The sequence below is a fragment of the Rhinolophus hipposideros genome (assembly GCF_964194185.1).
Source record: "Rhinolophus hipposideros genome assembly, chromosome: 16".
Lineage (NCBI taxonomy): Eukaryota > Metazoa > Chordata > Mammalia > Chiroptera > Rhinolophidae > Rhinolophus > Rhinolophus hipposideros.
This window is the reverse complement of record NC_138062.1, coordinates 28,383,636-28,405,187: the sequence shown is the minus strand read 5'-3', so window position 1 is coordinate 28,405,187 and position 21,552 is coordinate 28,383,636. Positions and strand designations below refer to the sequence as shown.

Genomic DNA, 21,552 nt, shown 5'->3' with positions numbered 1-21,552 from the left:
TGGTGTTTATTACTTTAAGTGGCGGGGGTGGGGGGGTTATGCAGGGAGAGGATATCACTGTAGCAGAAATGTCAAAAAATTATTATATCCATAAATTTAATTCAATTTTGTAAAACTTATAAAGCCAAGAATAGGGGCTCAATGAGGCAGAATTCCCCTCCCATCCCCTTCCCTCCTCTCCTCTCATTTTAAAAAGGGCACAGCTCACAGTGGCCCATGCGGGGATCAAACTGACATCCTTGGTGTTATCAGCACCATGCTCTAACTAACTGAGCTAACCAGTCACGCTGAGGCAGAATTTTCATAAGTAACTTATCTTTATTCTACTTCTTAACTATAATAAATGATCACATAAAATTGTAGCATCCTATTATTATTAAAATGACTTACCTAAGTTGATGTTCCCTCAGGTTTGATAAGGCTTCCATACCATGTAAATAGGAATACACTATTTCCAGATCCTGTTTTAAAAAAGGGAACAGAAAATATTAGACATGTCAACAAAAGAGACTTCTAAAATAAGTCACTATATTTACAGACCAAATTAAAGATAGCTTTTCTTTAATGCAAGTTTTCTTTTTTTCTTAACAACCAGCTAACAAAATTCTTTTTTTATTAGTTCAAGTTTTCTTAGACATTAAAAATAAGCATTATTAAGAAACAAGCTGGATTCACAAATGTCATCCATTACAACTGCCTTTAGGATATATACAAAAACCATTAAAATGTAAAATAAATGGGCTCAAACATATGAAAATAAATTCCTCATAAGTTGTTCTCTGTTTATCATCTATTTTTCTCCCTTTTACATCAAAATAACAAAAGTAAAGTTTTAAAAGTATGATATTTTAAAGTGTAGATATTTGCCAATACCATGATTCAATTAAATAATTTTATTTCTTAGTCAATATAAAATTAATGCATGTTATTTCATGACTACCCTTAAAAATGAGCATTAATTCAATTGTTTTCAATTCTTACTACAATGACATTTCTTATATATCGAAATATTTAAGTTTAAAGTTTTTTCTTTTTTTAAAAAGACACATGCAATAAAGAGAGACATGCTTTGTTTTTCTAGATCATATTGTAACACATAGAAAAAAGATTCCAAGTTATTAATGAAAGATCAGAACCAGTAAAAATTCAAAATCCTGTTTATACATTTACATGACAAGCCATCAAGGAATTGGTATTTTAAACCTCCAGTTAATAACTAGGATTACAGTTTGTGACATCAAGAATACGAATTGATCTTTACTTTTTTAAGATTGTTTTGACTCTTTTGAGTGCCTTGAATTTCATATGAATTTTAAAATCAAGGTTGTCAATCACTGCAAAAAAGCCAGCTGTGATTTTAATAAGGATTGCATTCAATCTGTGTATCAACTAAGGTAGTGCTGTCATCTTAACAATATTAAGTCTCCCCATCCATGACATGGGATTTTTTCCCCCATTATTTAGGTCTTCTTTAATTTCTTCCAACCATGTTTTGTACTTTTCAGTGCACAAGCCTTATACTACTTTGGTTCAACTTAATCTTCTCTTTTAATTAAGAAAAATGTCTGTAGTCTTTGGAATACCTTTCAGAACAATTCAAACTATATGTATAATTAAATTCCATATATTGAGGGCATGGGTAAGGGACAATGAATCATAGATTAACTAGGTAAGGAATTAAAAAACTTTTTAAGAGGATACTAATAGAGTTTTCAACCTAAAATATATTTGTAGTCCTTAAAACAATATTAAGATGTGTTAGTGGGGGGGGGAGGAATACCTCATTTATAATTCTAAATTGTCCGAATTTAAAATTTGTCAATATTGAACATTTAAAGTGTCTCCCTCTGGTGGTCAATTTTCAAATAAACTGATGGATGGTCTTTAATTTTATTCATCTGTACTCTTCGCTATTTCCCACAAGTCTTTCAAAAGTTATTTAAAGATTGAAACCTAAGACTGGACACTATAAATTCAGTACAAATAAGCAAGCTGAAGGGGTAAAAAGAAAAAACAAAACAAAAAAAAAAAACAAAAAAAAACCTTCACCACCACCTAAAGTAACTGTGTGCATTCCTAAAGCTAATAACCTCTTCTTTGAAAGCAATCAGACACCAATCATAATATTCTATTTGCATCTAGGGATAAAAATATCCCAATCAATTTGAAGTTTTCTTTTAACACTTTTATGAAAATGCCCTTTAGAATAATTCTAAAAATATCCCAATCAATGTGAAGTTTTCTTTAACACTTTTATGAAAATGCCCTTTAGAATAATTCTAAAGTTGACATTCTATTTTAGATAATATGTGTTACTTGGCAGCCATTAAATAGTACAGAAAGACCAATTTCCACTTCTGTCAAGAAACTGATATGCAAACTGAGAACTTTCTACCTCCCCAACGGCACCTCCCAAAACAAATAAAATACACATGGCTATTACTATTTAAAAGAGCCTTTAAAAATATAAGCTATTTTTCCCAAAAATATTCTGCAGTCTTGAATACAAACAGGAACCCATTGCTCTAACCAGGAAGCATTTTTTGACAACAATAAGCCTTTCCTTTCACCCTAGGAAGGACATCCTCTTTTCAAAAATAGATGCTATCTGAAAGCAGATTAAAGTTATAAAATCACCGGTAGCCCAGTGGACAAAGATATGGACAGGCCAACTGGAATGCAGTTTTCCATGAAAAAGACTTGTCTTTTTGTCCCAAATGTAAACCATGTATGAAAATCCAAAAACGTCCTCTATGTTATTTAGGAGAGTGACTGACACAGCCTAGCCAAACCCTCTTGCTCAGAGTCTGTAAATGCAACACATGTAAAATTGGAAAGAAGTCAAAGGGAAAGTTCTCTGCATTTTGGGCTCTTTCTCTAATGTCTCCTCAGAGACTCATTCAGAATGTAATCGGCCTCATAGCAAACTTATAATTCATTTAAAACTAGCTTTTAATTTCACTTGTTAACAGCGCCAGGGATTCGCTAACAACACACAGTATATTTTAATGTGATCTTTGGAGAACTGAGGGGAGGTAAGTATCCTCGGCCTCCTTTCCCACAACTAGTCTTGGTGTATGACCCTCTCCCTTCCTCTGTAGACTCTTTGTAAACAAGAGTCTTTTGCACTGGACTGTGAGAGAGAGAGAGAATACACACACACACACACCATTTTCCTTTCAAATGAGTTTTGTTTTGTATATGAAGCTATGTATTTAAATTATCATCAGAAGTAAGGTGGTCAAAGTGCACAAAGTTCCAGTTACAAGAGAAATGTTTTTTTAAAAAAGAGTAAAGTCAATTTCTTTAAAAAGATTGTATTTCAATCATCAAAGACAGTAAGGCCATGAATGTGCTACAATGGTTAGAGCATGTCTGTGGAGCCCTAAGGGGTAAATGCGTATAGATTTACACACAAAGAGGAAGAGAAAGGATTGCCTTAAGTAACAGCAGTCTGAGGAGAGGAACTGTGCTGAGGCCAACTTAGGCTCCTCTGCAAAGACGAAAAAACAATTTATGTTTCTTGGCCAAAGATCACTAGCAAGCAATTAAGAGAGTGATGTCTCCAACGTTACTAACAAGGAGATTAAAAGCTAGAGTAGCCACGGCGCAAATGCACACCTACAACAAAATGAGGCACAAAGGTGGGAAATCTGCATGTTTCACTGTGTCTACAGACATGGTGGTGAAACTTACAAGTTTTATTTGGGAGATCCAATTTTTTTCCACACCAAGACACATAAAACAACTATCCTCAAAAGGATAATGGAAAGAATGTGGGCTTTGGTGTCCAATGCAGCAGAGCTCACATCCTCACCCCCCATCACTGCTGAGACGTGTGATCCTGGCTGTGTTACAGAGATATATTTGCAAATCAAGGTGAATAATACACTTGCCTAGGCTGCGTGGCTAAAAAGATATGTCGTTTCACAGCAACACAAGGCACACATAGATGGTAGCTGATCTTATTACATATGAGATCTGAATACAAGCACCCAGGAACGCCAAGAATATAAAATTAAAAATATTCCTGAAATTCATGTACTTCAGAATGTTTACATATTCCTTTTCATATGTGAGTATCTCTATCCAAAAAAAAAAGAAAGTTAATGAATTATTTATATAGGACATAGAAAGGGCCCCTATATTGTCTTCTTTATAAATCCTGATTTTCATATCCGGCTTGGTGGGCAGAGTGTGCCTACTGCCTCCAGGGCACCATTTCAAGCATATCACATCAAACCACCTGCTCCCAAAGCTCTCGGGCTGGCTTCCAAATAAAGCCCAAACACCAGCAATCTCTTGCCCACTTTTCAGACAAATGACTGGCAATCTTTGGACCCAGGCTAACACGGAGTCCCTCAGAACACACTTCCCTTCCTCTCACAGGAGAAAGATACTCCTCCAAATTCCCACTGGTAGTGAAAGCTTCCTTTCTAAGCCACTGAAGTTCTTCCCACCTGGACCACTCACATTTGGCCCTTCATATGTGCTCTGTGCGGTCACTTGACCTTCAAGAGCTGACAATTTATCCCGTCAGAGAATAAACACCTTGAACAAAGAAAGTCACTCTTTTCTTTTGCACCCCTTTCTGATCTTTGCCGTCTAGCAACAGACTGTGGATGTACTGAAAGCAAAGAACGAGAGATGGGAACATTCCTGCAGGGCTGGTGGTATGCACAACGTTAAAGGGAATGCTCCTGAGAATAACAGTGAAAGAAGGGAGGAAATGTGTTTTCAATCTTGGTTGTTCAGAGCTGTGGGAAACTCTTACCTTTAGAGACTGAGACAATTCTGTAAGTGACCACAAGGTGGCAGACCAGACCAACAGTCCTTTCCTGGGACTAGAAAACTCAGTGGTTGGATTCCATTACACACACTTAAGAGATTTGAATCTTTACAAGTATTCCTTAAGATCATCTCAGGGAATATAAATGAGTCCTTTCTTCTCATGCCCCTAATGAGAGGGGAAACAAGTCCATCAGCACTCCTATTAAAATAGCTGACTTTCTATCATTCCCAGTAGGGAAAAATCTTACTGTAAACCAGCCTCCACACTCCACATGTCTTTGTAAAGCACCAGAGCATTTAAAACAAAAAGGTGAAATCACTACACTGCTGAGATGTTTTGTGTCATCCTGGTCCCTCATGCCCCAGAGAATTACATCATCGCATACTTCAGGAAAATATAAAACATCCATGGTGCAGTATATGATTTTCAGTAAAATTCTTAAATATGTGATCTCAACCCTAATTATGAAGGCTGTTTCTGAGCTTACTAATTTACACCAAAAAGAAAACAAGCCTCCAAAGTTGTGATTTCATTCAAATTCACACGTCAAACCCAGGAAATCCTGATGATTATATTACTCGTCATCTATGACACAGCCTGGATATATTTCTTCAGCCTCGGGTTCCTAAGCATTGCATCTCTATAAGACACATGGATAAGGCATTCCAGAAGTAAAAGGTAGAGATTCCAGCTATGCTGTTTGTCTAAAATTTCCTTGGGTGTTTCCACTGAAAAAGGCATTCTTTACATATTTATTTTTTTTAAAAAGTTCTGAACAGTTCCTAAACTTGAGACAAAAGTAATTACAAAGTAATTATCTCTTGAATTAACTATGAAAATCACAAGTGGACATGAAAATTACAAGAGCACACACTTGGCCCATGCCTCTTTTACTTCAAGTTGGAGTCAGAGTGCATCGAGAGCTGTCATGTTTCAGGGGAGATGAGCTGATGAAACTAGAAAAGTACATAATTCTAAAGGACAGATGAAGTGTCACATTCTATCCTCATTCTCAGACTTCATCTCTTATTGAAGAAAATACAAGAGTTAAATGATACAGCAACAAAGACATCACAAGGTAGTTTTTATGATTCCTGAATGAGCAGTGCTGTGTTCAGCAACTGAGAATACATCTTCTGCCCTATGCACAGTGTTCACTGCCATATCCTGGGGAAAACAACCATCTAAGAAAGGAAGCTTCATTGGTGAAGATTAAAATTTCTCATTGGAAGAACCAACTACTCAGTTGTGACTAAAAACTCATCTTGTACACAAATAAGAAAAACATCAAGCGCCTAAATCAATCCATAATTCCTGTTTTCCAGAGTCAGTATAAGTATTTCCCCTTCAGAACAATGCACTATCGCCAAGCCTACGGATGGCTTCCCAGAATTCACATCGCGTAGCAGCAAGCAGCACAAACTTATCAAAACATGTCTTCGTTTTAAAGTAATTAACTTATTGTAATCTCTCAGATTGGAAAATCTGTAGTCAAATTTTAATTTCACATGTACAGATTAACACACTAGAAAACTATTTGCAGTAAATTTAACACTAGCCTTGTTTTTGCTCTCCAAGATTAAGCTAGCGGTCAGTAAATGACTACATTCTAAGTTAACACTTAAACACGTGACTAAATGTGTGCATGTGCATGGGACACACACACACAGACGGACACACACACACACACACCACTCTAATAAAATGATTCTTTGACTATCTTCCATTTCAACAAAAAATACATATATCAAGCAAAGTCCCTCTCCCCAATTCTCCTTTAACAATGGTTAAAATATTTGACTTGGTGTTCAACTCATTTCCCATAGCCAGTCTGGCTCTGCTGAAACGCCGTAGGAACCTTGCTCAGTTGGGGTGAGCAGAGGGGAGCTGCAACACACCACTCAACTGAACTAAATGTCTGTAATAAGGGGCCCCGGAATCTACAAAAATCACCCTCAGGATGCCTCAAGTTTCAAATACCGACCTAATTCCAGAGGCTCAATTAACAGTACTTACTTAGAACCATTCACTGTACAAATGTCAATATTCCCACAGTGGTAGAGTTTAGACAGTCCTCACAGAATAAAAGCAAAGCAGAACAGGTCGCTGAGGACACAGGTTCTTTACTGCCTCTTAGTAGAAAGGAAGCGCTTCTGAATAGAAGTAGGTTTTAAATATAGAACACTTCGTTAGTGCCATTTTTCTAGGACAAAAGACAAAAATAATGTGACATCTGTTTTTCCCATCTTGAATGCTTTACTGAGGAGTCAACCACTAAAAGTATCATTCTCAAACTTTTCTATTTCTCCAGAGGACAGGAGGAGCAAAAGAGACTATTCTACATATGTAATTAAAGCCTTCCAACTTTGTTAGTGAGAAATGAACTGAATGCTAAAGAAACTTTAGGTACTGCTCATCTGTCCATAAAAGGTGGGGTGGAAGACAAGGAAGGAAGTTGAGTCACCCAACCAGATAAACACTTGGGGAAGGGAGAGGCAGTTGTAAAAAAAAAAAAGAAGAAGAAGTGCATTAGATTGTGGAGAATTAGGGACTTTATATATAAAATCAAACATCTTTATTTACCCTTCTATAACTGTTTTTCCTCCCCCAAGTGTACAGGATGCACCATGTGTGCTTGACAGCTTAAATCTGTGCATGTACACATTAGATTTATTAGGTTGGTGCAAAAGTAACTGCGGTTTAAAAGGCTGAAAATAATTGCAAAAACCGCAATTACTTTTGCACCAACCTAATATATGCGGGACTCTATTACATTCGTAAATAAAGACCTTTGCCCTTCGTAACAGCAATAGTCTGATCTCTCTCTTTCTCTGTCTCTGTCTCTGTCTCTGTCTCTCTCTCTCTCTCTCTCTCTCTCTCTCTCTCTCTCACACACACACACACACACACACACACACACACACACCCCAAAGCCCTCGGAGCATCATTACCAAGACTCCCCAGAAATCAGAAGGCTGCAAAGGGCCCTTGATGTCGCGACCGTGATCATCCTATGAAGCCAGCTGCCGCAGAGAAGCCTCCACAACCAGGAAGGGAGACGAGGAGGAATAGTGGGAAGATGATTCCCACCGCCACTTCCTAAGATACGTGTGCATGACTTACAGCGTGGGTTACTTTCAGAGCCAGTGTTATAAAGGGTAGGTAGATGGGTTTGTGCACAGCTACTGCATCCTAGAGCTAGAGGAGCCACATAGGAAGAAGGAAAGGAAAGTTGTGAAATTTCCTTTTCCACGTAAAGGACAAATTTCAAAGAAGACTTAGTGAAGGGGTTCCGAATATAGATCCAGAGGAAAATGTTCACTAGTGTACGGCCAAATGAAAAAACAAGGGCAGCGTGGTGAGACTCTTGATCGGCTTAGTGTATTCGATTTAAAGAGCTCTCCTTTATTTGGGGAATATAACCATTTTTTTTCTTTTATAATGCATTCTTTGAAATTATATTGATAGATGACAGTAGTTCACGGTTTTATCTCAGATCAGAAGAAATTTTCTACCTGCCCATGTTATGATGGTTGATACTTTCTGAATGTTGATCGATGGTCTTACGTGATGAAACCCAAAACTTGGGATACCCACTTAGGCAATCCTGCTAATGCAGTGGACGGGGGGCGGGGGTTGTAAGTTTCCAAAAGTTTCACCTCTACTTCCAGCTCTATCCTCAAAACGTTCCAGAGAAAAGCATTCTAGATATTTTGACCCTCCCCAAAAGAGATTTTTTCAATTATTTTTTATTAAAGAAATCTCTAACATTAGAAACTTCTTGTGGAAGTCTGGGCCTTGGAACAGAATGGAAAATTTGCAGAACATGTGGCAAGACGTTTTGGGCAGGAGACAATGAGTGTGAGCCCCGCCAGGCAACGCTCCCTTGTATTCTGTTTGCCAGGCCACTGGGCTTAGAGCAGGAGTCGTATGAACCACACTGCTGGAGTCCAAAATCTGACTGCCATTTACTAGCTCTGCGGCCTTGAACAAGCCACTCACCCTCTCTGCAGCTGTTTGTTCACCTGTACAATGAAGATAGTAATAGTGTCTAAGTTCAGATTTCCAAAGTTCTTAGAATAACTTCGCACACAGTAGGAACTTTTTTTTTTTTTTGAGCACCAGCTACTGTTATGTTCCTCAACTTTTAATGACAATTATGAAAGTCTCAGGGTGCTGCAGGGTGCAAGAGACCTCAGTTATTCCCTGGCCAAAAGGTGCCAGGCAGCAGAGACCTCCTGGAAACATATTCGGAACAGCAGTTTAGTCTTTTGGGTTTTGCTTCTTACTAATTTCTGGTGTTAAAGTGAAATACAGTGCTGCAATGCTCTAACCGTAGGTAGCGTAAGAAGCAGAGAATGGCAGGATTTGAAAGAATCATAAATACACCCTATGTTTTTCCTAATACAAACGAAGGCTTGTACTTAGCCCCTAGTTTCATTCAGCAGAGGCTGGGTGGAGGAGGGTGCAGGATCTCCTCAGCGGTCACCCCTGCCCTGCACGCACAGTTCACAGGTCAAGCCCAGGTACTGAATACCAGCTCTGCGCAAAGCCCAGCGCTGGGATGTTGTCTGGGAGATACGGATGTTGATACAACACGACTCATGTCCTCAAAGAAACTTAGTCTGTGATAAGAGAGAAAACCTCCTCACAAGACAGAAATTCAATGATAAGTCACGGGTGTTCGAGGACAAGGCTTCTAACTCCCAAATTCAACACATGCTTCCTGCCATTCCCCCACCACTGCCAGATTATATCAGAACTTCTGTCTCATATCACATATATTCTTCTCCCCTAGGCCCCTGACCCTCAAACGACATCTTAAGCAAATTAATTATAGCAGAAATAAGTATTTATAACCTCATTTGTTCATATGACAAACTGTTACTCAGTGTCTACCATGCATAAGGATAGGTGATTGGATTCTACCTTTAGCATCAGGTCTTTTTTACCATGAGAGAAGGGCTGTCATTTCCAAGGTGTGTTTTTATCGAGTTATTTAAATGTATTACAACTCAAACATACAGCAGTGGCTTCTGACAATAAGTACAAATAAACGGTATGCTTGTGGGGATGAAACCCAGCTTAGCAGAACCACTGGCTACACTGAACATGTGTGGGGCCTGGCCTTCTGCCGCCTTGCAGACAGTCTGCTGTCAACACCAAAAGCCATCTCTGCAGTGAACTGGGGGAAAAAAAAGGAGGAAGGAAAAGGGAAGGCAGTGGACATATCGCTTCCTCTGCATTCACAGACAGCTCACCGTTATTCAGAGTCATGTTCCCACATCACATGAATGCACACATGAGCTCTGTGTGCTGTAAGAATATCCGAAAGTACATTCGTTTGAATGTTATCATCGGTAGTAATTCTGGGAGGTTTGGCTTTTGCAGACATCCAACCTTCACCCAGAACTAGAACTGAACCTAGTGAACAAGTTGGTTATTTAAGCTCCAGGAGGTTCAAAAATAACATATAGTTATATGAAGAGGTAACTTGCTCGCGATATTCACTAAGCAACTCTGATAACACCAAAATAATTATTTTTCACACAATAAAGTGTAAAAATGTGCTTTGAGCAACAGTACTAGAGTTTTTATAAAAACTGGATTACTTGGAAACGTGAGAAATTTTAAGGATAATACTTTGATATATACATAAGCCCTGCCTCATTTTAAACTTCACTTCATTGTAGCTCATCCTCAATTTTAGTAGAAAAATGTTAGTAAGTCAAAATGAAACAATAGGTAATTATGGAACTAAATCTACTACTACATCAACACTACTTGTGCCTGAGTGTCATTTAACCCTCAAATATATGGCAGACGAATACTACCTGTTAAACCTCCTATTCTTCTGGAACCAAGGCTTTTATTTAATGAAAGTAAATATTAGATGCCACTGAAATGTTCTACATGCAACTTTTACAAACCCTTGCTTCATCATGCCACTGAGGATTCAACCAAATATAATACAGGTATTGCCCAGAGGAACCAATTAACCTGTGAGTAGAAAACTCAGTGCAAAAGTCTGAAATGCAGAAGAAAGCCTAGTGGACCAGTAAACTCCTCACCTCCACCCCTCCCCCATTAAAAAAAACACAGCATTCATGTTGATTTTACCTTGAGTTTTATTACCCTGAGCAAAGATAAGATGTTTACAAATTTAAAAAAAAAAAAAAAAAACAGAAAAAAACAGAACGAGTACCTTTTCTTTTTTGTCACCTTTTTGCATATCTTTTCTGAAATTAGCAAGTCATTCAAAGCACACAGAATTACACATGAAATAATAGCACACACCCAGATTTTTAAACTATTAACATTGTGTTCTCTGTATCACTTTCAATTCTCTTCTTAGAACTGAACAAGTTTCCTGCCTCGGAAAATGTTCATCTGACCCTTCCTTCCTAAATCCTCTATCGCAACAGCTCTATTTCTTGGCCAAGATTTTGGAAAGAGAAGTGCACACCTTTCGTCCATTTTCTGAACTATCCAGTTATTGTACAACCTTTTGGAATCTGATCTTTGTCCTTAAATTTACTGAAATCCCCTTCTCTAAAATCACTGAGGATCTTTTTAAAACAAATTAATATTGCCTCTTCCCCTGTGCCAAGCACTAATTCTTGACACTAAGGACACACTAGTGGACAAAATAGACAAAAATCCCTGTCCTTTGGATATTAGAGTCTAGTGGATGATGCATCTAGTGGAACAGAGAGATTGAATAAGTATAAAAAAAATGTTAGATAGGGATAAGCAAAAAAAATAATATAAGGGAAGGAGAGTATGAAATGTCCAGAAAGCTGGCCAGTGCTGGCCAGTCCCTCCCCTGGGGCCTCAGGCCCCTTCTGAGGGCTCTGCAGGCTACACCAGGTCTCTCCAAGGGGAGAAGCCCCAGGCTGCACTTTGAACGCTTCTTTGTAAGGACCCTTTCACTAAGAAATAACACCTACTCTCAGCCTGTCCTTACAAGTGATACCTAGACCCTGACTTTTCTTACAAACTCCCTCAATCAATCACCAGCTCTTTAATTACCATTTGAAGCTGCTAGAGCATCGCTTAAAACAGTAACTAATATTCACACTAAATTTCCCCCCAAAGACTAAGTATACCTTTCAATTTCTCTCCTGCTGCTGGTATGGGTTCCCCAGCTATTCCAGTGAGAAAAAAAAAAACAAAAACCCTGTGACTTATCTTCAACTTGTAGCTGCTTAGAGCAGGTCTCGTCGCTTTCTCACACATTTAATTCATTTTTTAAAAAATCCTGTTCAGTCTCCTGTCATACTCTTGTGCTCATTCTGTTTTCAGTGGCCTGGACAGTTTCAGGGTTTTCTCCTATCCTGTCATGCATAAACAACATAAACAAAATCAGGGACCCCAAACAGTTATTCAGGCTGTCCCCCTCTGCACGTGAAAAACTTCCATCAATCACCAAATTTCAAGTGCATCACACAAGCCTTCAAGGCTCTCTCCATCCTGCCCCAGGTACCCCCCCAGCCTGCTCCCAGCTGCTTCCTCCTGCCTCGCACAATCCATCCTGAAGGGCATCTCAACTCACACCCTCTGAAATGTCTTTTCAGACCACTCTACCATGCTTTCCCTTCCCTAACCTCCTAAACACGTATTAGTGCATCACTCATAAGGAACTTATTATATGTTTGTTTTCATTGTTGGTATTTTTAATGTATGTGTGAAACATCTGTGGGAACAAGTCGATAAAGGCAAGACTCAATACAGACCATGTGCTCCGTGAGAGGACCACATTTTGTACTTCGTTTTATCCCCCTTGATCATAGGAAATGTCTAGAATTGCTGAACTTGTGGATTTGAGTGGCAGAGGGCTCTAAAGCAAGTAGCTCTATGTCATCTGACTGGTCCTGAGGCCCAGAGAGGTTAAGCGAGGGATGGTGCTGAGATCCCAGTGCCGAGTTAAGTGAAAGTGCGTGTCCCGTCAGTATTTAGTATCTGCAAAATAAGCACATCTTTCCTCTAGAAGCACTTGCCCCTCTCACCGAGCAGCCCTCCTCCTCCACCTACACCCAGCCTCCTTGCCAGAGCTCCAAACAGCTTGTTTGATTTTCATTTGTGCCTCTGCTCTTTTCCTTACATCATTAGAGCACTAATCTACATTTGGCTAGTTCCTACTTTCTAATTTCTTATTTTTCTTCCTTCAATCCTCTTTTTTAAAAATTTATTTTATCCTCTGTGATTTTTTTTTCAAATCTTCCACAATATCCATTGTGTACACAATCTGTTCAATGTCCAATGTGGTAAAATAAAAATACCTGCTTCTGTACTCAATCTGCTACGAATTCTTCACTAATAATAACTTGACTTCGAAAACCTTTAGTCAAAGAAAGGGTATATTTAATTTATTCGTGTGTACAAATGTAACATAGAGAAAACATTGCCGAAACATATCTGAACTGCATGTTTTCCTCTAAGTTAAAAATGTACTGATTTTAAAATAACAATTGCCCTAGAAAGAATTAAAATTTTGTACCAAGTGGCCCATTTTAAATGTCTTATTTGAGGCAACATTACTTTAAACAAGACTCCTTTATAATAAGTCATCATTTAATTAATATCCAAATACCCTGAAAGCCAATAACAGTTCAACAAAACAGCTGGAAATCAAATATCCAATATAATTACTGGCAGCTGGCTTCATTCAACTGATGTCATATTAAATAAACTCATTCCATAGACCTTTTCCCCTCTTCCCTCCCCGGGAAAAAAAATTCCTTTAAGAAACATAAAAGACTCTTTGTGTTAGATTTTTTTTTAAGTTGGCAGACTATATATTTCAATATAAAAGATTTTCAGCAGGAGTACATAATATTAAAGACTTTCATCAGAGTATATTTAAGTTTTTTGTTGTTGTTGTTGTTTGTGTGCTTGCAATATTTCAGAACCTTGGAGCTTTGTTTCCTTAAGATTAACACAAAAATAGCAAACTGGATTAAACTAAGTCACAAAATACAATGGACACCTGTGTTTTTATGATCTTTCACTCAGTTCACTGTTTTGATATTGGGCTCTAGTTATTGTTTTTGTAAAGATGTCATGTCTCAACAGCTTAGTAATACGAACTATCAAACAAAAATACTGGTTTCAAACCTCATTTTAAGACATGTAAACCACTTTACTATATGGTACTACCTATGTTATATGAAGGGTAACTTATTTATAAAAAATAACAACTACCTATTATAGTCCAGAAAGCTAAAATTAAGTGCATGCTCATTAGCAGCAATTTAGAAGTGCAAAATAAGTCCAATCAGAACCTATCACTTAAAAAGTGATTTATAAATTACTATATATCTAGATACAAACCAATGTAATATAAATCATACTAAAAGCAGCTGGCAATATTCAGAGCCTAAGAGTCTGCCTTGGGTCATCTTATCTGTGCACTAGCGTTTCTTCACAATTATCTGGATACGTGGCGTGATGTCCACCATTGTGATATGTCTACTTGTTTTTCTGATCCTCTTTGACTTTTCAGTATATTTATCCTTGGCTGCTTTTAAAACTATACAGCATCTAGCCTCTAGTATGCCCTCAATTAAAATGTGTGGAGTCCATAAATAGAATATTTTTCCAATGCACTGAAAAAGGTACTTCCCATTTTTATGCCCACCAAACTATTTAAGTAGATTACTTTTAATGCCAAATTTTCTTGGGTTGCCTTAGACAGTTCCACTGGATTGAGTTAACTTATGCCTTTTAAGAAACGTGAACATCATTTTTTAATCAATCCTTTATTTTTGCATGTGAGACCAAATGCTTTTCTGCAATGTAGAAAGAAATATGGACATAGGCAACATTATTTGCAACAACTAAGGTATGGAAACAACCTAAGTGTCCATGGATTGCTGAATGGATCAAGAAAATGTGGTATATTTATATGATGGAATATTCAGCCTTTAAAATGAAGGAAATCTTGTCACTTGTAACAATATGATAAACCTGGAAGGCATTATGCTAAGCGAAATGAGCCAGAAGAGATAGATAAATACTGCATGGTGTGATATCACTTGTATGTGGAATCTCATTTAAAAAAAAACCAAAAACCTCAAACATAGAAACAGAGAGCAGAAAAGTGATTGCTAGGGGCTGAGGGCTGTAGCGGTGGGACAGGGAGAACTTTCAGTTATTTTCAGTTACCGTGTAAGACCGTGCAAGACACATAAGGTCTCAGCATCTAATATACGAGTGTAACAAGGTGACTATACTTGATACCAGTTTGTTGCATACTTGAAATGTGTTAAGAAAGAAGAACTTAAATGTTTTAAACAACGACAAAAAGAGATAAGTGAGGGATGGATGTGTTAATGAACTCAAAGGGGGATCCTTCCAAAATGTACATGTATATCAGATCACCACAGTGTACATTTTAAATCTTACGATTGTATACATCCATTGTGCCTCCATAAAGCTGGAAAACAATTTTTTTTAATAAAAAAATCTGGAAACAAACGAACAACATATATGGACTTATATTTTGAACACTCCACAGCATTTTCACTGAATTTCCACAACCGTTCTTCTTTGCTTCATTCTATCAATATAAACAACAAATTTTACTCCCCCCAAATAAAGTAACCACAGCTAATTCACCATCGAGAGAGAGTGCTTATTCAACATGCAAATGTTTACACCTCACAAAAAGATAATGTCTCCATGATTAATTCGCATTATATGAAGGATTAACAGAATGTTATTTGGGGCCTTTTGGGAAAAAATTCCCACCACAATTTTATAAATCTGTAAAATAGGTACAATGATAATACACAAAATTATCTGAGTAGGAAAAACACATTTTCACTATAAATACCATTTACAGCAGGTCCTTGAATAACGTTTTGTTCAATGTGGTTTCGTTATAACATTGACAGGTTACCACAGGAGCTTAACTCTTATTTACGTCAGTTAGCCTATGGTAAAACCGGTTTCAGTATACGTCATTTTGCCACAGTTCTAAGAACCTATCAACGACATTAAGTGAGGACTTACTGTACTTCAAGCACTCCCATCTTCTAGTAAGGACAAATATCTAGTAATTTGAAGAGGTATTTGGGTGTTTTGGTGTCAGAAGATAGCAGGTAAAAAAAGATTATAGTTATAAGTCCACTGCCTACACTCTGACATTTCACCTATTTCTTCCCTCCGTGAGTAATCTTAAGGGAAAATAATAATTCAAGGAAAAACAGAAGAGACTACTGAAGTGTGTATTTTTTTTGTTTTGAAGTGTGTATTTTAACATAGCCTGCAGGTAGCACAGTGGGTAAGAGACTGAGCTCTGCCGCCACGCTGAGTTAAAATCCACAGCTCTGCCACATGTGTATTTCTAACTGTGGACAAAGTTACTTAACCTGAGAATCAGTTCCATTTGCCAAAAGGTGAGAAAACTAACGCTCAGCCCATAAGATTGTTGTGAGGATTAAATGAGTAATGTCAGCAAAACCCTTCGGTGCTGTTTTGATAGGTGGAAGGCAGATGCGGGTGGAACAGGTAAATTCTCTAACACAGGTCATAAATGTATACAATAAACCTGAATATTTAGTGCGAAGATTTAAGAGTATGCTTCCCTGCAGGTTGAAAGTTATTTTCTAATGACAATTATAAATGAATTTTTTTCAATGTACATAAAGATTCCCCGATTTTTTTTTTGTCTGTTTGTTTGTTTTAGTTTTACTGGGGAATATTGGAGAACAGTGTGTTTCTCCAGGCCCATCAGCTCCAAGTCGTTGTCCTTCAATCTAGTTGTGGAGGGTGCAGCTCAGCTCCAAGTCCAATAGCCATTTTCAATCTTAGTTGCAGGGGGCGCAGCCCACCATCCCATGTGGGAATTGAACCAGCAACCTTGTTGAGAGCTCACGCTCCAACCAACTGAGACATCTGGCCGCCCCTCCCCGATTTTTAATAAACACTTGAAAATTTGTTAAACATAGCATATAAATGAGCAGTATGGAAGGTTTACTGTTGTTTGCTGGCTGTGGTCTGATGATTTTTCTCTCCAGAATTTTATAATGCATGCTTTAAAAGATTATAAAGTTTAGAACATATCTGGGAGATAATCTAAATTACTATAGCTTTCAGAAAACAAGTCTTAACTGCCCCGATTAAGCAATCATTAGATTCCTGAAAGGTATCACCATTCTTGATTTATTCATCAAACCTGACCACACACCAGGGATCAAATTTAATATGTATGAAGATAAGCAACTATGTATGGCTATGATCAACAAACTATCACAATTGCCATCACAATCTAAATTATTTAATTCAAAGAATACTTTCACAGAAAGAAAAACTATGGGTGAACTACAAATTACATATGATGCAAACTCCTGAAAATATAATTTAACTATTTTAAAACTACCTCCAAATACAGTTCAGATTCCTTCTAATGACCTGCTTTCTGAACATAATATCACAGAAGAAATTCATTACAAAACTCAATTTTACTAACAGAATTTTTAATTCATATTGAGTAATCAATTCCTGAAAACAAATGAACACATCTATCTCAAAATATTTAGAATGCTACGCAGCAATCCACTTTTTTTTTTTTTTATAAGGAGGGCGCAGCTCACAGTGGCCCATGCAGGGATCAAACCAGCAACCTTGGTGTTATCAGCACCACGCTCTAACCAACTGAGCTAACTGGCCACCCCAGTAATCCACTTTTTTATGATTATATCCAGGTTTTAACTACACACATGAAAGAATGCCCTTTCAAGTTGCTATTCTTTTTTCCCCAATGTGATTACTTATCTTTTGATCAAAAGCAATTATGTATTCAAAACCTAAAACTTTAAAGAACTTTACTTTCTAATTGGTTCCAAATATGTGAACCCAAGGAATTAGCAGAGGACTATAAATGTGGCATACAGCAAATGATAGAAGAAACTGTTGCAGGATTTTTACCTTTTAATACTCAACATGGATAAGTAAACACCATTTAAATATGAATTCGTGCTTTGTGTTCAAAAACTTTCATTGCAAAAGAGAAAAGGATGATGATTTACAGGGTTACACAGACAGAGAATGCATTACAAATTCATTTAAATCAAGTCCACTTTTTTTGGAGTCATTACTTTAAAGCACAAAGCACCAGATGTTCGTCCATATAGCTTTTTACATATAGAAAAAGATAAATTACATAGCATATGAAGGTTATACATCTGACTCTAGTCTAAGCTGTGTGGGCCGCAATGCAGTCAGCTTTGAAGTAGACCTTCCTTCCATGTGTGCTATTGAAATAAATGAAAAAATACCTACTAGCCATAGTCCCAACACTACCAAGGATACTCTTGTGTTATGAGTGGGGCTTTAAAATCAGAAAACGATGGGTTTGAGGCTTAGTTTTACCTTTTGCTAGCTATGCGACTTTGGGCAAACTCCTCAACTTTCCTTTTCGGGAAAATGAGGATAAAAGTATGTCCTTCATTGGGTTTGAGAGAGGATTAAACTTGCCTAGATATTAGCTATTGTTAACATTTCATACAGAAGGACCACCATCAGGAAATTACAGACGTATCTGTAGGTGAAGGATACATTTCATAAAATAAATAACATTTTAAAATAAGGATAGACATGTGTCCATCTGTGGTATACTTGACATTTACAAAAGATACTTTAAATGTCTTTGCACAACTAGAATACTAATACAATGCTAAACAAAGACAGTTTGTTGATGAAAAAAATCCGGTTAAACTAAAAAATAATGTAAGTGTCCAATTAATATGAATCCAATGCCACATTTCATACTTAGGTATTAGAGTTAATTAAAATGGCTTCTCCTTCCCTTCGGATTAATAAAAGCTTGGTTAGAGGAAGGTCAGTAATACCTATGTTATAAGCATTTTCCCTCAGGAACATTCCCCTGAGGATCGGAAAACAGAGTCCGTTTCTCCTACGTTAAGAAAAAGTGTGCTGCTACACAAGCTGAGAAGGTTATTGTTCACACCCTCAATTAAAATTACTTCCACACTTCTAATGAAGAGTTCAGGTTGTAGAATTTTTATATTCTGCTATTCTTTTTTTAAAGGAGCAAACTTGCTTAAGTCATGAGAAAGTACCTACAAAAAATGGAGCAAAATAAACCACAGAAAGTGATAAATGGGTTGCTAAATAAATAGGTGGCTCCACCACAGCCTAGCCAACGTGCGAAACCTTTTCAAATAACAGATATTGAAATTTTGAAAACTAGAAAATATAATGAATGCCTCAAATTTAATTTGCCATAACATACTCGTACATAATTTTGAAGTGGCCAAGACTTGACTCTGAATCATTTTTTTAATTGACATCCTGGACAACAAGTGCACTATGTTCGGTTTTCTTGGAAAAATCCATAGTTTGACCCCCATCAAGAGTCCTAGAATCAAATAAATAATTTTGACCACACAGATCCAGGCAACGCATCTTTCCTGAGAATAATAATGATGTCCTGCCATTTTTGACAGCAGAATTAGAATTTATACATTCTTGTTTGTAAAATGGAAGGAGGATGGTGCAAAATATAAACAGGGGCTTGACCCCGAATGACAAAGGTTGCAAGAAATACTGCAAATAGTGACTGCAAATGGCAGAGATGGCAGAGGATAACAATTAAGAGGAAGTATTTTGGCATCAGAACCTAGCTGTAATCCTGATTTTGCTATTTATTGCTGGGAAACACTGGGAGGGAGACTCATTTAACATCTCGAAGCTTAAATTTCACCATATAAATCGAGGACAATACCTACTATACTTGACAATGTTAATGTGAAGACCAAGTAAGATAAGGTATGTACAACACTTACACACTGGCTAGTATATAATCATTGCTATGGTTTCAAATGTAAGGGAAAAGAGAATTAGCCAGATTCCACAACGCCAGGTAAGACTGAGACCTGAGGAAGGGATTCCAGCAAGGAGGTCAGTGGCAATTTCTGGTTCCTTTAAGTTCCAGGTCTAATTGAGCACATATTGCTCGTGAAATTTCATCCTTCTTGATAAGATTGAATTAAATTGTACAAAATGAGCAAACTGAAAAGAGTTTGTGTGCTTTTGAAGATACTTTGGATGCTCTGCTGAATGACTAGCAAACTCTACTTTTTTTTTCTTGCCAACCACCAAGTGTTGCCACTGGTAATTACTTACTTTCCTCTCCCCACAAAGAAGACAACATTTGCACAAAATGTTCAACAAAGCACTCTGTAAATGATAAGTGTCTGCAACTTAAAAGTAGAGAGATTTACGTAAGAAATTGTTGAATGACCTCTGATAATCTTTTAAGTGATTTCAATAAAGATGGTTTAGATACTATCCCACGTGAAAGACTGGAGATGAATGTGATTACTTAAAGTCCTTCCAGACCCAGGAAACAAGAAAGAGAACCAAAGGACAGTTACACCGCCTTCCTTTGGTTTTTGGTCAAATATAGTCTATGTTTGCATTTATATTTACACCTAAGTAATAATGTTTTCCCAGAGAAAAAGAAAAATGAACGATTTTATCTTTTAGACCACTGAACTGTAATTCCTAGAACTGATTTGGGGGGGAGGGGAGATAAATTTGCAGAAACTTGCCCCTTTTCTCACTTTTGGCATAAATGCAATGCACACACTTACACATAAAAATTATTAAAACACTCCAGTTCATATTTATCTCCTCTAAAAAGAAAATATTATCAACTTTCAGTATAACTCTGAAATGTTGGATAAACAAATTGGGGAACAAACAATTGGGAAAATCAACCTTTTTAATGGTACGGCCACAGGTACTATTTGCTGGTAGTACTACAGATACTTTATCATGCCTTGTGGTCACTGCCACCTACATCATTTCATACCCCAGCTTCTCCAAACCCCTGGTCTCTACCTCAACTTTCTCGCCACTGCCATTGACACAGAGGAAAGGAGAAAAGAGGGGAATGGCTTCAATAACTTCAAGGATTGTCAAAGGAGAAAGGTGATTCCTTTCTTACAGAATGAAACTTTAGCCGTAGATCTATGTTAGGAGTCTTTTTAAAATTCCTAATGGGAAAACTGACATTTTAATGGACAAGGAAACCCACTGCGATACAAAAATTAAAGTTGTTACCTCTTAAAATTTCCCTTCATCATAAAGCTCTGACTTGGTGAAGAATTCCTTTTAACAAATAGATTACAGACACCAAGTGTACTTATGGTGTTAAATGACATTGTGATACCAGAATTTTGATTTTACAGGTAGGGTATAAAAATCATGGTTTACAGGTAAGTTAGCTTTGTAGCTATCATATAGCAACATAACTAATGAAGGGTGCCATAAACCAGTTAAACTGAAAATGTTAACAGAAGACATCTTAATGATTACAACAAGCTCCTCCTAAAAATTTTGTAATAAGTGTATATACGTGTTTTGTTAGTCCATTTAGGAAAATAGACACATGGCATATTGGGGCATGGTAGCAGTAGCCTGACTTGGGAATTTGAAAGCCTGGATTTCAATTTCAGTTTTCCTTCAAAGAAGCAAATTACCAAGCTTCTGAGTGTCATTTAGAAAAAGGGGTAATAATGATTTTATAGTTTTACCATTACAATTAAATAAGGAATAGGTATACTGTTAATAAATAATAAAAAAGACTAACAAAATTGAGCACTTACCTTATACTTAGACTAATATTCTAAGCTATTCTATTCTTTTATATCAAAAATTTATATTAAGTTGAATTATTTTTTGTTTATAATTTCTCCTTCCCAGCTCTACCCAACTCTTCCCAAGAT

The 21,552-nt window shown here is 37.1% G+C and overlaps 1 protein-coding gene across 5 annotated transcripts in view; it reads right to left on the bottom strand.

Annotated features, from left to right (window-relative positions):
- The window catches only part of RAPGEF2 (Rap guanine nucleotide exchange factor 2), a 213,678-nt gene that overhangs the window by 149,287 nt on the left and 42,839 nt on the right, over nucleotides 1-21,552 (bottom strand). For all 5 annotated transcript variants that reach the window (XM_081077835.1, XM_081077838.1, XM_081077840.1 and 2 more), the window contains exon 2: nucleotides 391-461. In XM_081077835.1, the coding sequence (XP_080933961.1) occupies nucleotides 391-461 (71 nt within the window). The remainder of the gene's footprint in view (nucleotides 1-390; nucleotides 462-21,552) is intronic.